General features: G+C 38.0%; 1 protein-coding gene across 1 annotated transcript in view; it reads left to right on the top strand.

The window, feature by feature from the left end:
- LOC109108381 (ral GTPase-activating protein subunit alpha-2-like) overlaps window positions 1-20500 on the top strand; it is a 230076-nt gene that overhangs the window by 133085 nt on the left and 76491 nt on the right. Inside the window, 11 exon segments of the mRNA XM_042774578.1 lie at window positions 469-511; window positions 513-579; window positions 713-851; window positions 3067-3269; window positions 4069-4299; window positions 5099-5113; window positions 5115-5267; window positions 5347-5481; window positions 6435-6585; window positions 7328-7564; window positions 18280-18332. Coding sequence (XP_042630512.1) covers window positions 469-511; window positions 513-579; window positions 713-851; window positions 3067-3269; window positions 4069-4299; window positions 5099-5113; window positions 5115-5267; window positions 5347-5481; window positions 6435-6585; window positions 7328-7564; window positions 18280-18332 — 1427 coding nt within the window.

The following is a 20500-nucleotide window of genomic DNA, read 5'->3' on the forward strand; positions in this document are numbered from 1 at the left end:
TTGAAATGTGTAATTTCTAGACCTGGAAACTTCTATAATGAGTATCTAATTTCTTATATTATTTAAGTGTAAATAATAATAAATTCTCTGTATATGTCAAGCTGGGTAGAAATTGGTTATCTTGAAGGGGTGAGTAAAAAAAAAAAAAAACAAATGTAGGAAATCTTCCAGAGAGTAAGAAACTCAGTATTTGAAAGTAATTTTTGTCGCATATCCAAAAAAAAAAAAAAAAAAAAACAAATTTGTTATTACAGCAGAAAGTACTAGTTATATTTTTTGGGACCTAGTGAATATTGTCTTTAAAACTTTGGCCATTTGCAGTCAAAAAAGTTGAGGACCTTTGATCTAGAGCAGCAGAAACCATAGAATAGCGTTGTGACAAGTTTTGCTTTCTGAATCATGTATTACACACCTCAACTTTCAGATGTGTTTTGAGTATATTCAGACTCAGTGTTTGTGGTGTTGTAGCCAAGATTGTGCCAGAGGAGATCACCCCGCTGGTGCCTGCGCTTCGAGAAGGTGGCAGAAGACCACACCTGCTCCGTCCTCCAGATTGTGCTAAAGGTCATGGTTCTCCAGGTGAGACACAGCTGCTCTTATCAGTGTTTGGCTGATAATGCTTGTGGCCTGCTTTGTTTCTTTCTGAAGTCTGCACGTTGCTCCTAACTGAATAGTTGTGATGTAATCTGAATCTGAATTTTAACTCCCAAAGGCATCCAGCTTGGACTGGAAAAACAAAGAGAGCCAGGACATGGGCTTCAGATTTCTCTTTTCCCTCTTCAAGAAGTACTACCTGTCGCACCTCTTCCCCTCTTTCACAAAACAAACCAACCTCTACAAGCCACAGTTAGGTGAGTTTGAGACAAGAAATGTTTCTTTCTAAACCTTTTTTAGCAGCTCACATTTTGATTGGTTGTGTATAAAGAACCAGCCAAAAGACTAAATTATAATGAATAATTATTCAGTGTATATCACATATAGTGTTCACATCCAAGCTCTCTGTTAACACTTTAATAGTTCAGTTTTGTTGCAGTTTAAAGAAATATTTCTTTAAAATCATATACCAGACTTTGGAAAATAGGATCTGGTCAAGCTTAACACAATGATAAGAAAATGAACTGGAACTGGAACAGGATGCAAAAAAAAAAAAAAACTAGGGAAGAGGATGTGAGGGGTGTTTTATCAAACAGTTTGGGGAATGTTTTGATCGTTCTGTTATAAATTGATGTATTTTACAGATACACCTGTAAATAGTCCATTTCTTCAGTAGCAGTTGTAGTGGAAACATTTCTGTTGTGTGATGCTGTATTCACACTGATGGCTGTTAAAGTGAAGTCCAAGGCTGCTGTCATATCAACCAGCAAAACAAACCGTACGATACATAAAGCACTATTAGTGATGAAGTATCCTGTGGTAGTGTTGGCTAGCAGGTCTTTTCTGTAAATAATCTGTAAATATGTATAATAATTGTTATATGTATAAGCGGCCTTTTAATTAACAGACTAGAATTATTATGGCTGACATGACAATAAGACTTAGTACAAAGGTAAAAGAAATCCAAATTGGATTGCTGTGGAAACAGCCATTTTAGGATTGTTTATGATTTGGTCTTTGTGATTTAGGAGTCCTCTTGACTACCACTAACCTTTTTTCACAGATTTAAGAGCTGATTTTTACATAAAAACACTTTTTGAAATACTCTATGAACAAACATTTTGTAGTCCTAAAAATGGGGAGTTAGGAGCTACATTTAGTCTTAAAATATTTTGTGAAAATGGCCCCTGGTGTTTTTTACCCTATATGTTATCTAGTTTTGAAGCACTGCAAAATAATGTATGCCACATATTATCTAAATTTATTTTCTACATTAAATATTATTTGTTTTGACTATACCTCATTCTTAATATGCCTATTATCATTACCGAAATCATGAACATCATTTCCATAACCTATGTATCATTACCGCAATGTGTTTCTTTTAATATTTATTTAATAAATTGAAAAATAGTAGTTTGCTTTTAAATGTATGTGCAGAATCTATACATTATGTTCTTTCAGGTTTGCCACAGCATTTTGAAAATATGTCAGTTTTTAATAAAATAATAAAAAAAATATTAGGCTGCAAATTGTAGAAGGTGTTGCGTTAATGAGAGAAATCATTGAAAATCAAATGACGAAAAAAAAAAATGTTATTATAAAAATATTTTATTTATAGTTTATATTTCATGTGCATGACTGTTAATAACCCATTTTTTAAAAATGTGAAAATGTATTAGTTTTTCCCTGTGGCACTGACCTTTTCAGAGTGTAGCGGTAATGAGATTTTTAAGGACATGTGTTGGAAAATATGTTCAAAAAGGTGTTAAATTGTAAGTAAAACTTTTTAAAATTTGTGGTCACCAACACTTCAGACCTTGCTATTAATGCTTAAAAAGGAAATTTGTTGATACAAACATGTTTTTTTTTTGTCATATATGAAATCTTTGAAACTAAGTTTTCGTGAGAATCACCCAGCTAACACAGAAGAGTGTACGCTGCCGGCGTACAGCTCAGATTCACATAAATGGTTTGTTTAATTTAGTTTTTGTTATTTACATTTACATTATATTTGAATTTGGTTATTTAGCAGATGCTTTGATCCAAAGCGATTTACAAATGAGGACATTTGAAGATAATTGAAGAAATAAAAAAAAGCAATAATGTGATGGTGTTATATTGGTACATTAGTATATTATTATTTCAATTTCACAAAGAAACGTACAGCATTTTATCCAAGCAATAATAAAAGTACACATTTAATTTATAATTTGTCTTAATCTTATTTTGTAAAAAATAAATAAATCGTGAATCGAATCGTGAGTTGAGTAAATTGTTACATCCCTAGCGTTAGCCTTTTGCAGCTTGATACAGTAAACACACTATAACAGTATCACAGTTTTAATTTTATATCGATTGACAGAAGCTGTGCCAGAGCAATGGCTCAAAACTCATGTTTGGTTCATTATGAAACAGTCTATGTAATCAATGGAAAACAATGTTGTGTTTTTTTCTCTCTCTCTCTCTCAGATCTTCCCATTAACAGACCAAAGCCTCTCTACGTTCCTGAGACGCGTAACAGTGAGAGCACATACTGCACTAGGGATCAATACCTGGCTCCCCGCGTGGCCTTCATCACGTGGCTTGTTAACTTCTTCCTGGAGAAGAAGTATGTGAACTCGGCCACGAGCAGCTCTAAGAACGGAGGAGAGGTCCTTCCTAAGATCATCCAGGTGGGAGGATCAGAGAACCACTGTCTCACTGTCAACTACAGTAGATACATGGACTCATCTTCTGAGACAGCATACTCATTAACTGGAAATATCATTTTTCCTAACTAACACTCGTTTGCAAATTCATTATGCTGTTTCAAAAACAAAAGCAGAATTTCCAAGCGCTACTTTTCCATGCCAATAATATTTAGTAATTTTGAGTAATTTCACATTTGTTGTGATACAGTAACATCTAGGTTGCATATATCATTCATTCATTCATTTATTTAGTTTTAAAAGTGTGTTTTTTTTGTTGTTTGTTTTTTTAAGCACAGATGCAAAAACATGCATTCAAAGCATTTTAAAACATTTTGCCATACACGTACAGTCTACAGTGTGCAGAAAATATTCTTCTTATAATAGTGTACTGTACATCTAAGAATGGCTTTTGGCTAACATACATAAGCACATTTCATCCTCTATATCAGTAATGTGCATAAGAATACAAAATGGTTGGCAAAATGTATTTTTCTGAAGGATTTTTCTGCATCTCAAATGTTGATGAGGTTTCTCTGCTCATGTAACATGTTGCATTACAACTACTATTGCCTCACAAACTTTTGTTTGTGTATTTATTTATTTTCATTTAAGAATGTGTTTTCCCAAGGAGTGTAGACACTTTTCCACATTATTTTATTTAATTTATTTTGTTTTAAATTTGTGAAATCTTAGTCATTCTTAGAAAATATTACTACTATAAACTGTAGCAAAGTTGTTAATGTAAGACAGCTAGCTGTTTTTCCCCTGTGTTTGTGTTCAGACTGTGACTGCGGGTGGGATCAGTCAGGAGAAGAGCGCAGACTCTGAGCCCAATGGTCCTGTGGAACAGGAGAAGAATCACTCGAACAGCAGCACGCTGTCAGACCGCAGGGGCAGTAACTCCAGTCTGTGTAGCATCGAGGAGGAGCATCGCGCCGTCTACGACATGGTGCAGTCCATCCTGCTCTCCACACGAGACAACGTCAATTTCGTCAATGAGGTCTTCCATCAGGTCAGAGACCGAGTGCTCCAGTCTGTAGCTTACATCATGTCGTCTTACGTTTGCATGTTTTTAGACATGTTCTTCTTGGTTATAGATACAGTGAGTCTAATAAATATTTGGACACTTGTCCAGGGGTATTGTTTGCTGCCTCACATTGAAATGCGTATTATGGCATACGTCATGATATGATATGCTCTGCTATATCACAAATGTCTTAATTATCATTTTAAGAGGTCTTAAGTTTGAGGATGGAAAAGCAGAAATCACAATACAGCCTAATGTTATTATTACACTTCAAAAGCATGTGATTTAATCAAATAAATATGATTGCTGCACGTTTAAAGTAAAAACACGGTGCAGTTGTGCATTGTACAGGCCAATAGATTATTTAAGATCAACTATTGATGAATTAATGTGTGTTTACTGTATGTGTGGCAGTATATGTTGTTACTGTAGACTGTCCTAAGAGTGCATATTTAACCTCCCTCATAGTTAGTAAAGTGGTAGACATTTTAAAATAAAACAGTATGTGGATTTACCAGTGTTAGCATCAGTATGTATACACACACATTCATGTCTTGGAGCCACTGTATAATGCGTACATCTGTGAGTAGTGTGTAATCAAGTAATTTATTATTTGTATCAGAAAATATAACTTTTGTTCAGATGCTGCCATCCTGTGGCCAGAATCAGGCTACTTCAGAAGAATTCTTTTGTCTGTTAATTCAAACAGCTCAAAAGTCCCTGTTATAGAAGAAGAAACTTTAAAATGAAAATTGTGTATCATTTGTTCTGAATCATTACTTAGGCTTTCCTGCTGCCAGGCCTGTGAAGCTTCAGCCACTCGCAAGGTGATCAAAGTCTACAGGAAGTGGTTTCTGCAGAAACCCAATTTCATGGCTGAGCCAGAGCGAAGCCAGGAGGAAGATGGAGAGGAAGAGCACCTCATATCTGAGACGGACAGTGCACACGTGCAGGTATGGTCATGTGAAAAAATGCTGTTGATGCTGATTGATTAAGTTATTCCCACTCACCTGTTCTGGATCAACCCGTCAGGTCTTGGAGACTCATGGGCATAAACGCTCGTCCAGTTGGGGGCGCACTTACTCCTTCAGCAATGCCATCAGCAGAGGCTGTCTGACTGAAGAACAGAACCAGGACGTGAAAGCTGGCGTCCAGCCCACCCTGCAGGTGCTCAAACATGAGCCCTCTCATCTCACGCTTAACATTAAACAGAAATATTTATTACAATTTAATGGAACTGTTTTTCTGTTTAAATATATTTTAAATTCCTTCAGATCCTTCTGAAATCATTCTAATATGCTGATCTGCTCATTTCTTATTATTATCTATGTTGAAAATAATTGTGCTGCTTTAATTTTAATTTTTTTATTATTAATTAATTTTATTTATTTTTTTTTTTTTTTTTTGTTTTGGGGAGGGGGGGGGGCTGTGTCCTCCAAAGGTACGGAGCAAGTAAAAGAAATAAAAATAAATGCTACTTACTACTACTAATTTATAGCTTTATTCAACAAGGACGCATTAAATTGATTTAAAAAATAAAAGTACAACTTGTAAAACATTAACAATGATACAAAAAAAAAAAAAAATATATATATATATATACCAAGAAAGTTTTAAAAAAAAAGTTTTAAACATTTTATATATCAAAGAATCTTTAAACAGTGAATTTCTTTATCTAAGTTTCCCAGTCACAGTCTTTTTTATTATTATTATTAAAATTATTAGACTTTTGCAGCACTGAAAAGAAACATGAGAACCCAGTTTACCCTCACAAGGGTTTGAGAAAAAGAAATTGAAGTTGAAATAGCAATTAATACTACTAAAATTAAGTACAATGTTAGATGATATTTTATACTTGTAGTTATTTGCTCTTCATGTACAAGTAGTCACTACAAGTAGTCGTGACAAAAAAATAAATAAATAATTAAAAATATTTTGTGTTGGTGACAAGCTACAATAGCTATAATATAGTTGTTGTTTTTTTCTTTTTTATAAGAACTTAATAGGGCCCCAATACAAAAGCAGTACCTGGATTTTCACACACACAAGAGAGTTAAAAAAAATCTTAACTCTTCCCAACTTTTGTGTAGTTGAGAATAAATTGTTTAATGTCTTCTCAGGTGTTCCTGACAAACTCTGCCAACGTGTTCCTGTTGGAGCCGTGTCAGGATGTGCCCAAGCTGCTGGAGAACCAGCTAGAGGTGTGCCGAGCTGTGCTCAGCGTCTACCGTCACATTATTATGGAGCAAAACATGAACCGCGCCCGACCTGGTCAGTCACACACTGCATAACACTGAATCTGTATAGAGCTCTGTTCTGGTTTTACCTGGTGTTCACAAACACTGAGCTTATTGTGTGCGTCATATTATTCCAGGGAGCAGTTGCTGCAGTGTTGCTGGATCACAGAAGCAGTGATGAAGAGACCACAGAACCAAAGGAAAGACACATTTGCCCACGCCTGGCCAGCATCCTCTTCAAAGGGAGTATAACATGACAACCCACAGGGTTTCTCCAGAGGTGGTACCATCCTGATCATGTGACACACATACCATACTGTACCTTCCACTGACTGAAGCAAAACACTGTTTACAGGCAACATATTAGGGGGTTCTAATAATAAGTTCTAATAAAAATTACTAGCTCAAGCATATTCTACAAAAAGCCAACATTAATTATACACCACATAACAGCTAAAAGAGGCCCTTTTGCAGTGTAGTTTAACAAATGCATAAGTTTGTAAAACATTGCATTAAAGCCATTTTTATCTACTCCACACCCAGAGGCAGAACAAAATGACAGAATAAGTGATTTTATTATGGGAAAATTTATTTGAAGAATGATTTTAATGCTAGACAATAAAGTTAACATTCTTTAATTTCTGTCTAATTTAAACAAAAACTCTAATGCCAGTGGAATGTTTTACCCTGTGTAGTACTTTATTGTTATTGTTGCGTATGATGATGTAGTTGATATGGGTTGATGTGGTGGAATTGTGTGCTGCTGTCATTTGCAGACGATCTTCGTGGCGTGGGTGCGGTCCAACCTGACTGTGTTATCTCTCGTGAGCTTTGGGACGAGCTGCTGGCTGTGCTGTCCTCTCTCAGCCACTGGGAGGAGCTGGTGTTCGAGTGGGCCAGCATCATGGACTCTCTCACCGCAGTACTGGCCCGTCACGTCTACGGCCTGGACCTCCACAACCTACCACTGGACAAACTCTCAGAGCAGAAGGAAAAGAAGCAGCGTGGCAGGGGTGTGTGTGTGTGTGTGTGTGTGTGTGTGTGTGTGTGTAAATGACATGGAATAGATAAGGCCTGTGTGATATAGATTGATATTTTTCCGACTTTTGACTTGGGTAGACTCTTCAAATAATGCAGTCAAGTCCTTCACTTCAGTAACTGATTACTCTTAAATTCAAATGAACTAAAAAATAAGCATGACGTTTGCAAAAAGTATATTTTGATTTACTCACAAATCAAAAAATGAAAAATAAGCTTTGAAATAATGCATTAATTAGGTTCATGCATTCTTAAAGTGTCTATATAAAGCATTTCATATTTTAATGTTCTTATTAAAAATAAGCTTAATAGGAAAACATAACTTCAGAGCAGCTTACTCTAAAGAAAATATATCATGGTTTCCAAAAAACATGAGTGTGGCACAAATGTTTTCAAATCGATAATAATCAGAAATGTTTCTTGAGCAGCAAATCAGCTTATTAGAATGATTTGTGAAGGATCATGTGACACTGAAGACTGGAGTAATGATGCTGAAAATACAGCTTTGATCACAGGAATAAATTATTATTTAAAATGTATTTGCTTTATTTGTGATATGCAAATAATGCAGCCTTGTTAAGTATAAGTGACTTATGCTTTCATAAACATTACCAAATATTTCTGACCACAAACAGTTGAGTGATAGTGCAATACATGTTGAACCATATAACATGCAGTGTAGTTTATATGATTAAATTACTCTTCAAGTTTAGTTAATTCCTGTGCAGTATGTTTTTTTTTTTCTCTCTCCTCAAGTTTATTGACCATAAACTATAAACCATCACTTTCTTTTTGTGTAATGAAACTAATCTTAATTTTCACCCCCCTATATTGAATGCCAGATCATGAAAGAATAAAATGGACACCATTTTGACATGTTGGCTTTGCATATAAATAACACCTCTGATTTCTCTGAACATTAAAATCTCATTTGCAGAAATAATTCCGATATTGTGGAGTTTAAATCAGAGACAGTGATAATATTAATAGTAATTTTGTGTGTGTGTGTGTTTTTTCAGGAGTGATGCAGGACTCCCAGAAGTCTACAGATGGAGCGCGGCCGTTCTCTTTGAGCTGGAGGAGCTCTGGAGACCAGGGGCGCTCCGGAGCCCATGAGGTTCCGCAGTGCCACCACCACTGAGGCTCCCGCTGTGGAGAAAGCTCGCAACAACGTCAGGCAGAAAGCATCAGGTTAGAGCAAATCCACAGGATTCATAAATGCTGTCAAATAAAAACTGTTAAAGAAATTAGAATCTTTTTTTTTTTTTTTTTTTACATAAAACACTATTTTTGGTCTTGCAAGTGCTGCACAATACTGTACATACTAATGTATTTTCTCCCACAATTGCTTCAAGCTTGAATGTTTGTAGTAGATAAACTGAGCTCCTCCACACTGATACATGCAGAACATGCAGACATATATCATGTTTTGTAATATTCACAGACACTAGTTTATTTGTCAACTATTTGATTTAGTGTACGGCTCTGCCTTTTGATTTGTATTCATTCCAAGATTTGCCAATTTCCGTGACACATTCCCGCATTGTGCTTGTAAATTCCATTTTTATGACTCCACAGTTCAATCCATGGGACAGAGTTTATGGATTTTTTTCTTGCTGTCAACCATGTTTTAGAACAAATGAACTGAAGCCATGTGATCCAAGACTAGCTGACCCACACAAACCACATTTCAACTGAATTAGTATTAGAGTACAAACTGTCACTCAAACATAATTTCTGTCTCTTTGTTTACTGGTCAACTATCCTTACACGACATGCACAGAAATATTTTCCTTTTAATCTTTCCTCGGTTTGGAGATGATTGTATCTGTTTATCGGTGGAGAGCTGCTTGTTGTGAGTTTTGGAGCAGATGCGTTTGAGCCTGAAGGAAGGATCCTCTCGCACACGCCGCCCCCCGAAACATCCTCGTATTGTGTGTGCGCACATGAAACACGTGGCTTTTCTTTTGCCTAATTGGATTTTCTCCTAACATTTGATACTCTTCAAACAGCCCCATCGTCCTCCCCTCCTCGTTAGGAGAGCCGCCTCATCATCAAACTGCCTGCCTGTTTTTGATAGTATTCATTAAGAGCCGTAATTAATGCTCATTAATATGCATAAATGGTAACTCGAGCGAAACGCGATGTAATTCTAAAAGAAAATGCGGTAATTAAAGCGTCGCCGTATGGAGGGTAATAGATAGCCCTCCGCTTTCACGGGGCTCTTCTCCAAGACGTGACCATGGATGGCCAAAAAACAAAAAGCACAATGCTAATATTTTGTCTTATCAGAGCTGGCCAGAGCAAACTTGAAAATAATGTGGCTTCATATTTCCTTCTCGGCGATTGAGTATCAAAGGATGCCATGACCGAACGAGAGCGCGGGTAGAAATCCTCAAACAGTGTGTCCCTCGGTTTGACTTCAGCTTATTTTCTGTTCAAATAACCAATCGGGTTGTTTGCGAAAAAGCTCTTTACAGAACACACGAACACACACTTGCAGCCGAATTCATTCAGGTTGTGCTTTGATGTGAGCCTTCATGAGTCGTAGAAACAGAATCTGCGGCTTTTAGTCTGTGTGTTTGGCCTCTGTTCACTGTTTACTAATTCAACGGCCCCTTGACCCTGATCTATCCTACAACATCGACACGACTGATATTATCAGTGGAGCTTGAAGAGAGGAGAGGTGTGTAGCTTTTTTCGCGTCAGACGGCACTTTAATCATTCGATCTGTTCTTACAGGTCTATTAGGTAAAGTTGAAAAGCTGTCGGTCATTTATTTCTAGACTGTTGATCGCATGTTCCCGACAAACCGCTTTTTGTCTATTTGAAAGTAAAGTTTGTGTGCACATTTTCAGATCCGATTTGAACTTCGGTCCTCAGGTTTAAATATATGACGTTTACAGAAGTTTTTGTGTGTCGGACAACTATCCTTTTTTTTTTTTTTACGTCTCATTTGGTTCTTTTTGTGTGTTTTGTTTTTTGGAACCGTTTTTTATGTTTCATGATCTGAGAAATATGACTTTTAGGCATAATTGGAATTTTCCATCATTGTTTTGCGCTAAATCCCATTTGATTTCAGTTTTCAAAGTACATATCCCAGTATTTCTTAGAAAACAAAAAAAAATGTTTTTTTTGTTTGTTACTCCTACCGGGTTTGGGGCGTGCTTGGTTCATTTTGAAATGTGAAGTGGGGTTTGTCATTTTTGAGGTATTTTAAATACTGGGGGGGGTCTCCTCTTCCAGTTTTAAAATGCGAGACATTTCTAAGTAAGGGTGTTTTTCAAGCCATCAATCTGAGCAACCGCCACCACCAGTAGCATAAAGAGCTAGGCAGTGTTGACGTTTTTTTGTAGGCCCAGTAAGCCAGCATCACCCTGATTCCCTTCAACACAACAAAAAACATACCCCGATTTTCCATTGCAGTGGCTTCTGGATTTTTTGCAGAAAAAAAAGCTCTGTGACCACAAAAGTTTTATGATTCTTAAAGGTTTTTTGTTCATCAGAATAATCTGCACACACAAACGTTTATGAATTCTGAAGCCTGAGGCTCAGTCAGAGGCGTGAGTTTGGTTGCACAGAAATGCACGTCTTCATCATCCTTGTAATAAATTGTCTTGGGCTATTTCCCACAGCTGTAGAATGCAACTCTGATAATTTCCCCCTCTCTCTCTCTCTCTCCCTCATACTCTCTCTCTCTCCTCTTCTCTCTCTCTCTCGCTCTCTCTCTCTCATCTCATCCTCATCACTCTCTCTTTCTCTGCTCTCCTCTGCTTCTTCTGTGGGCCAGCTAAGCGAAGTCAGTCTATCAGTCAACTGTGTGCATCTCTGTGGGCTTTCGCCGTACCACTAAGAGTGTGCCCATGCTGCTCCACACTGTCAGCTCTTTCTTACCTGGTATCTCTCACAACTCTCACTGCTCTCACAGACTCTCAGGTAACTTCCTGTTTCCTGTCTCCGTCACAGAACTTTCTTTTCCTGTTTTCTATCTTGGCCGTCATCTGCTTTCATTTAAGATTTAGCATAGCCAGGAACAAAGGCAGATGATGCATATGTATAAAGTAGTTTGTTGTTTTAAGATAGGATACTTCACGATTTTTGCTTTTCATTCCAGACCCTACTGCAGAGGAAGTGCAGAGAGCACTTAATGGAAACACTCACTCACTTCCTTTGCGCGTTCCAAGAACTGAATTAAAGAGTGTCTCTATAAGCATGTGGAGCATCAAGTTTTAAACTTTAGTGTGTTTGCAGGAGTAATGCAAGCCTCGTAGACAACCAGTGAGAGTGAACACACCCTCACACGACTAAATGGAAAAGCCGGCATATTAATAAAATGCAGCTTAGTAAGCACACTCTTATACCCTCTTTTATTCGATTCTCTATCATCATGCAAATGCAAAAGGTGATTTTCCATTAGTGCCCTCCACTTAATTATTGAACCACAGTTTATGATCAGATTTTCAGCATGCATGTGTTATGCCCCTGTTAGAAGTCGAGGGCCGCATAAATAGATTTTTTTTCTTGTGAGTTCTGGTAAGCATGGTGCTGGTGTCAGGTGGGCTTTTGGTGACAGATATGTGTGTTTGTCCACTAGATGTGGAGGAGTGTCAGCCTGTCTGAATGTGAGATGGGGTATGGAAACAGTCCTCTGCCCCGCAGCAAAAAGCAAAAAAAAAAAAAAAAAAAACAAAAAAAACAACAACACAACTTTCCAAAAAAAAAAAAAAAACAAAACAATTAAACAAACACACTAATAGAACGCATGACTGTAGGTGGTTTAGAAATAACTTATTTATTGAATAGTAACAGTACTTTTGAAAAGTATTTTTAGCATTGGGCTTAAAACCCGGACCTAAAACCTTTTTTATATGTTTATCCCTTAGGACTTGTAACATATAACAATTGGAATTCAACAGCACTATAAAAACAAATGTAAATTTAAAAATTATTATTTTGTGTAACAAGTCTATAAAGTCAGTTTCGAGAGCTTTTATTTTTTTGTGGACAGCTAGTTCAGTTTCTATGCAAGCAGGTTTACAAATGGCTTTGAAATGCAGATGGACTGTATGCTTGCTTAAATAAATCTCAGCCTTCTGCAAATGACACTGAGGCCATATTGCAATGCTTTGGCCAAAGCAGTGGCGCAGAAGAAGCACAATGTTAGAGAACTTTTGTATTGAGAAGGAAGTGGGCAGATACGACTAATGGAGGGCCACATCAATATTGTATTAGTGATACTGATGTTTATTCATAGTACTTATCAAGAAAGAATGCCAATAAACAAATAACATGAAAATATACGCCAGTGGATTGTTTGTCACAGTTGTCAGATGAGCCAATGCAAAACATAACTAAGAATTATTCTGCTCTGTAGACTGCTTGAAGGAAGTTGCTTGGAAAATCACAGTGCCAGTCATGATTTCTGATGATGTTGGCTGCTGGTGGTGCAATACAGGTCAGAAGAGATGATAGGTCCTGTGTCAAGAGAGCAGCTCTGCAGGGAAAGAGAGAGAGACGATGCTCCCACGGTCAGTACAATTGGCATTGGCCTTTGATTCAGTAAATGATTCTTCACATGCTAAGTTTATTGAAGATTTTGTGGATATTCTCAGATTCTTATCCGGGCGGAGCAGCAGTCCAGCAGATCTGGATTATCCAGCAGACGGAAGCTCCAACATTTCCTGAAATTAAACAGCGGGAGAAAAGTGGCTCTGTCCAAATGATCCCTCCTTTGTTACGAATATTGTTTTATCTTTCTTTCTTGCTTTCTTTTATTCTTTTTTGCTTTGTTGTGACCATAAAAAATAATTTTCGAGCCCTATCTACTATCTATCCCCAAGTTCTGTTTGATTTTAATTTTATTAAAAAAAGCCAAAGGCTAAGAAATGTAAGGCTATAGAATGGAAGGAGACTGATATCCGGCTAACAGACAAATAATTATTGAATAATATTATTGTATTTAGTATACAGTATGAAGAAAAGAAAACCTATCACAAGGTACTCGTGTTGTAAGAAATGATTCATCACAGTATGCAGTTATAAATATAACTGAGAACTGCTTAAAGTAATGATAATGTATATATAGCCTGCTTTGACCTAAACTTATTTATGTTATTATAATGTTTTAATGAGACCAACTAGCTGGAGGTACATTAATGCTGCATGATTACATGGCTGCTTTAAATGAAAATAAAATATAGAGAATTATTAGCTGACTCAACACAGCTTCCATCCAAAGATCAAGATGTCCCCAGCTGCATGTGTACTGAAACAAAAGGAGAGTGAATCCGTGGTGTGATTAATGAGAGACATGAATAGAAGCGGCCAACAAGGTGTTTTATGGCGCGTTGCTATTAGGAGGGTCAGTTATTCGGGAATAAGAAGACCCCGAAATGTTTTTGTGACTGACCCGTTAACTATCAATTTATGTCCAGTATCACATCTCGTCTGTTTCAGGTGAGCGTGTGAGCGTGAGACGGCTAATGTTTATCTGAACGAGATGAGGCGTGGCATGCGGCTTCGAGGAGGCAGCACGGACTCATCCTATACTCATGACATGAGCATGAGTGCCACCGTGGATACAAGCGCCAGAGGAGCCTCCTGCTCAGCCCACACGTGAAGCACTGGCAAGGGTACCAGAACTCAACCCAGCTCTTCTCTGATCCAAACCAAACACTCATGTGTCCCCATCTGTGGTAAACCCACAGCAGCAAGTGCTGTCACATGCCTCGTGTTTGAAATTTTGCTGGTGTTCTTGATAGTTTCTTCTTATTGTTTGCCCATGTACTTTGTCTCAGTATTGGAATGAGCTGAAAGCATAAGCCATATATTATGGAATGCCGGGCTAAATACGCACATCTGTGGGGGTATCTTGGATTTCCAGTGGAACAAATGTAACCCCACTTACACTGAGTCTGTACGGTGATTGTACAGTCACAGAATAAACGTTACAATAGATATTCATCAGACACGCAGGAGTTAATGTGAATGGTTTATAAATTTACATTCGATGGTGAACTATGATGATTAGCCAGACGTGGGGTGGCTGATGGCGAGATAAAACACCTTATTATTACATGTGCATATAGGCACATAAAAAAAAAATAATAATAATGGAACACAATATTTGTTACTCAGATTATTTATCCATAGACTTGGTTAGCACCGGTGGCTGTACGAGAGAGGAATGTAAACCCAGGAGCATACCTTTAATCGGTGGGTGCTCTCCATGAGCTCCGAGAGGCCCACTAACGTCCAAGGGGGAGTCAGGGTGATAAAAAAAAAAAAACAAAAAAAAAAAAAAATGGGATAAAAGTGTGATCTCATGATACAAAGGCTAAAACAACAACAAAAAATATAAGGATAGTTCTTTTTTTAATTCAGTTCTGTCACAACTTTTGATTTCCATTGCCTTTGGGAAATACCTGCAGATTTGCAGGGCACCATAATAAAGTGAGTTTATTACAAAATAGTTTAATTGACATTTTTTATGAATACATATATTTATTGGATGTAAAATTATGTGTTAGAAAGATTTTGAAAAAAAAAAAATCTGACTATTTATAAGGGATTCTGTGGGAGACAGTAAATAAAAACAGGGGAGTTCATTATAAAGCCAACAACCCCCAAAACAAATGAAATAATTCTGTAATAATCATTGTTGTGTTATTGCATTTTTTAAATTTTTATTATTTTTTGTGGTGATTTCAATGATTACAAAAAATATACCACCGCAGAGTGCGGTGACGTTATAATCATGACTGCTGCAGTGTCCAAAAAGAAAAATATTGCATGATTGATAGTTTAGTGTGATCCCGACACCCTTTATTTAGGTAATCACAATACGACTGTAAAAGGCATTGGTTAAATTCAGGTTGGTTAAAAAGAGGCGAAGCCTTGAAGTGCATTCAAAAGCCTGTAATCCTGAAGTTTATTTTCAGAGAAGTGTCAGGGCTTTAAATCATCCTAGCGTCTGCATACTGATTTAGTTGATTGAGTTACATCAGGGATCAGCATGTTCGGGGTCTCATGTGTTCGGTTAAGTGTGTTTGATTTGCCCTGTTCGTCCTTGTGGAAATGTTTGATTACCACCACCCGTTCCATCCCATCACTGTCGTTGTTGTGTAGGGGTCAGATTGTCCCCCCGGGTCTCTCGGCTCTCCTCTTGCGCTATCATGGCAGTGCGTGTTGAGGGCCCCTCAGCTCCTGGAGGCTGCCAGGGAATCGTCCTCACCATCTGTTGGTACTTGCACTCATCCTCTGCAACCTCCCTCAGACCACAATCAATATTGTGATACTTCACTCTGGCCTCCAGCCGATCGAAGGAAACTATATTCCAAACCTTTCATATAAGCAGCAGCATTTCTTCTAAAGACAACATTCTTAACCAAAATGAAACCTCATGATAACATTCTTATTTGAAATGCTCTTCTGGACCGAAGGCATCAGCATGGTGTTAACCACTAGTTTTAGAAGTATTATAGGTTTATTATTATTTTTTTTATTATTTATTTAGCATTGTCTGATTTTCTGTTTAGTCCCATGGTGTCAGGGGTGGATGGGACTTTTAAATTTTGACTTGCCTAAATTGTTGCCGAGCTACACATTGCTCTATTCTTCATTAGCCTGCTGTTCTTGCTGGTGTAAACTTTCTACTTTATTTCATGTTTAATGCTTATTAAACAAGAACAAATATCTGTTCAATGGAGTATAAAACATCCTACAAAACGTTCCTTTGAATGTTTTTTTTTTCAGCCCATTGGCACTATTTACATTTTAATGCATCTTATCCAGACGGCTTTGTATCCAAAGCGACTTACAGTGCTTCACGGCTAACAGTTTTTATCTAAACACGTGTTCCCTAGGGAATCGAACCCCCAGCCTTTTGCGCTGCCTAACGAGCAATGCTCTAATCATGGAACAAACAACTTGCTCCACAGTAAATGTTACTTTGATTTAAGAATCTTTTAGGACATCTTGAACCGAAAAAAGCAAGACTATAAAAACTAGAAGTAAGAGCTTTTTAGCAAGGTGTTCAGAAGGTTACAATTAAAGTTATTTCCATATTCTAGTTGTTTTATGAGAATTTTATGTGGCATCTCTATAGTATGATAGAGTGAGATTGTGGAGCTCATACTTCAGGCAGGCAAGCACTTCAGACACAAACTGAGCAAAATTATGCCAGTTTGGTTGGCAGATGTCCCCCCACTGGACTTATGTTATATGACCCAAAAAATTATAGGATGAATGTCTGCTATGTAATGATAACTCGTGAGATCTTTATGGCAGAATACTTGCAATTTATTAAAAACAATAGAAAATATCAGTCATCACTATATATCTCTAATAAATATGTCTTAGTAACTGGGTATTTAAATGCTTAGTTTTATATATAAAACATATAATGTCGTGCAATAACATTGATGATTGAGAGTTCTTCTCTCCGTGAAACTAATTACTTTCATCACAAAAGCCTGGAGGATCAGATTTGAGACTCTCATTTGAAACAATGATTTTATTCTAAAAAAACATAATAATTAATAAAATAATATAAATAAAAAGCATCTGGTTTATGCCAAAAAAGTCAAACGTTCGTTCAAGGACCTCTTTAAAAGTTCCTGTGATGTACTCCACTCTGTGTGGTCTGCCTCTTCCTTCCAGACAGCAGTGAGTTTCTGGCTGATGACATCAGCATCATTCTGCCGGCGGCAGTTTAACCCGGTTGCCACGCCGACTTCGGCCTTCGTTCCTCTGGAGGAGAGGATATTGGGGCATTCTCCGGTGGATGTGAACAGCAGTACCGCTGGTGCCCGCTAATCCACGCCCAAGGTTCTTCAGTTAACCTCTATGAGCTCTGGCACAAGTCTGGCCCGGACAACCCGGGTAGGTTTCCCCTCCATTCCCTGACAAAAACCTTGTTCACAAGTTTACTTTAGAAAATAAAATGATCTGAATGACGTCGTCCCTTGAACTCCTGTTTCAGATCAGAGATAATCTGGAGGATCAGAAGTGAGATACAGACACAGACCAGCCGTGGCCAGACCCTTGTTCATGCCCTCCAGCTGCGCTCATGCGGGCCCTCCTGGCTCTTGTCAATTTCGGTACACAGATATAAAATTTTGAGGAACAGAATGAGTGATAACTGTTAAATGGACCAAAAATACTAGTTATAGCTTTAATAATCACTGAGTTGAGTCCCCACACAACAACTAAACGATAATGGAATAGAGGAAACTTTATATTTGGAATCACTTTCGGAATTTCCACGGCGATGATTGATTAAAAACAATGGCAACCAATCAGAATCCCCCTGACTTTAAAGTAGATTACAAGTGGCTGCTATGACAGAACTGCTAGGTAGAACGTTACCATGACACTGGTTTGAGGTTGTGCTAAGATAGTTACTATATTATAGTATAGTTATCTTTAAGGTTATCATTCTTGTGTGAACAGGCCACAAGATTATTGGGAATTAATCTGTATGAAATAAGCAACGTGTGTAGGGACGAGGAAGGTGCAAACCGCATGATAAGAACTAGGTGGAATGCAAATACAGCCCTCATCTCCCAGTGATGTCATGAATATGCGTATTTGGGCCCAGGCTTTACTGTTATTTCCTCGGGAGCTGTTGTGTTGAATTCAGGAATAGGCAGAGTTGAAATATGAATCTGATGTGATGTGTTGTGTTCAGGCCTCACCATTGCTTGCCGTCATGAGTTCCAATGGCTGACGGAAGCTCCAGGCGTATAAGCCTGATCTTGTGAGGATCGATGACCAAACATCCACAACCATCAAGGAAATTGTGTCTGCCTCAAACAGTGACTCTCCTGGGGCACCTCTACCACGTCATGCACAAAGGCTTCACCCAGCGACGATCAGGTACCAAAGTCGATTCTGCATGCATGTTCTTTGGTTTTAACACTTCTGTATTTGGCACTATTATAGGAGTATAAATAAATAATTATGGGGATAGATATAAAATAGGACTACCAGGACGGGACTCCTGGCATAGGAGGGATTGATGAAGCTGTCCTGAGGGGAAAATTATAAATCATACTCATTTTCCAAGAAAAAGGACATCCACAAATGAAGAGGAGGTTTTAGACAATACTGGTACTCTAACTTGAAAATGCAGGTGCTGGTAGTTGTTTTTCATTCTGCGGATTCTTGGTATGTTAAGAATATTAATTTGACAGTGGTGGCGACAATTATGTCTGTTAGAACTTAGGCCTAAGTATTTAACCCGAAATATTCCCTTTAAAAGAATTTATATATAAATAAAATCATCAATGCAGTTGACCACTAGATGGTGCAACAGTTTTTTCATTCCTGTGAATTCAGTAAGGCTCTACTAAAGCGGCCTGATTCTGTATGTGGATAGTACAGGTCCTTCTGCAAAAAATTAGCATATTGTGAAAAAAAGTTCATTATTTTCCACTAATGTAATTGATGTAAAAATTAAACTTTCATATATTTTCGATTCATTGAACACCTACTGAAATATTTCAGGTCTTTTATTGTTTTTAATACTGATGCATTTTGGCATACAGCTCATGAAACCCAAAATTCCTATCTCAAAAACAAAATTAGCATATTTCATCCGACCAATTAAAAGAAAAGTGTTTTAATACAAAAAAAGTCAACCTTCAAATAATTATGTTCAGTTATGCACTCAATACTTGGTCGGGAATCCTTTTGCAGAAATGACTGCTTCAATGCGGCGTGGCATGGTGGCAATCAGCCTGTGGCACTGCTGAGGTGTTATGGAGGCCCAGGATGCTTCGATAGCGGCCTTAAGCTCATCCAGAGTGTTGGGTCTTGCGTCTCTCAACTTTCTCTTCACCAATATCCCACAGATTCTCTATGGGGTTCAGGTCAGGAGAGTTGGCAGGGCAATTGAGCACAGTAATACCATGGTCAGTAAACCATTTTACCAGTGGTTTTGGCACTGTGAGCAGGTGCCAGGTCGTGCTGAAAAACGAAATCTTCCATCTCCATAAAGCTTTTCAGCAGATGGAAGCATGAAGTGCTCCAAAATCTCCTGATAGCTAGCTGCATTGACCCTGCCCTTGATTTAAAACACAGTGGACCAACACCAGCAGCTGACATGGCACCCCAGGACCATCACTGGCTGTGGGTACTTGACACTGGACTTCAGGCATTTTGGCATTTCCTTCTCCCCAGTCTTTCCTCCAGACTCTGGCACCTTGATTTCCGAATGAATGCAAAATTTGCTTTCATCCGAAAAAAATAAAAAAAGTACTTTGGACCACTGAGCAACAGTCCAGTGCTGCTTCTCTGTAGCCCAGGTCAGGCGCTTCTGCCGCTGTTTCTGGTTCAAAAGCACACGCCTGTGCACGGTGGCTCTGGATGTTTCTACTCCAGACTCAGTCCACTGCTTCCGCAGGTCCCCCAAGGTCTGGAATTGGCCCTGCCTTTTCCACAAATCTTCCTCAGGGTCCGGTCACCTCTTCTCGTTGTGCAGCGTTTTTTGCCACACTTTTTCCTTCCCACAGACTTCCCACTGAGGTGCCTTGATTACAGCACTCTGGGAACAGCCTATTCGTTCAGAAATTTCTTTCTGTGTCTTACCCTCTCGTTGTTGAGGGTGTCAATGATGGCCTTCCTGGACAGCAGTCAGGTCGGCAAGTCTTACCCATGATTGCGGTTTTGAGTAATGAACCAGGCTGGGAGTTTTTAAAAGCCTCAGGAATCTTTTGCAGGTGTTTAGAGTTAATTAGTTGATTCAGATGATTAGGTTAATAGCTCGTTTAGAGAACCTTTGCCTGATATGCAAATTTTTTGAGAAAGGAATTTTGGGTTTTCATGAGCTGTATGCCAAATCATCAGTATTAAAACAATAAAAAGACCTGAAATATTTCAGTTGGTGTGCAATGAATCTAAAGTATATG

This window comes from Cyprinus carpio, chromosome A17 (assembly GCF_018340385.1).
Source record: "Cyprinus carpio isolate SPL01 chromosome A17, ASM1834038v1, whole genome shotgun sequence".
Lineage (NCBI taxonomy): Eukaryota > Metazoa > Chordata > Actinopteri > Cypriniformes > Cyprinidae > Cyprinus > Cyprinus carpio.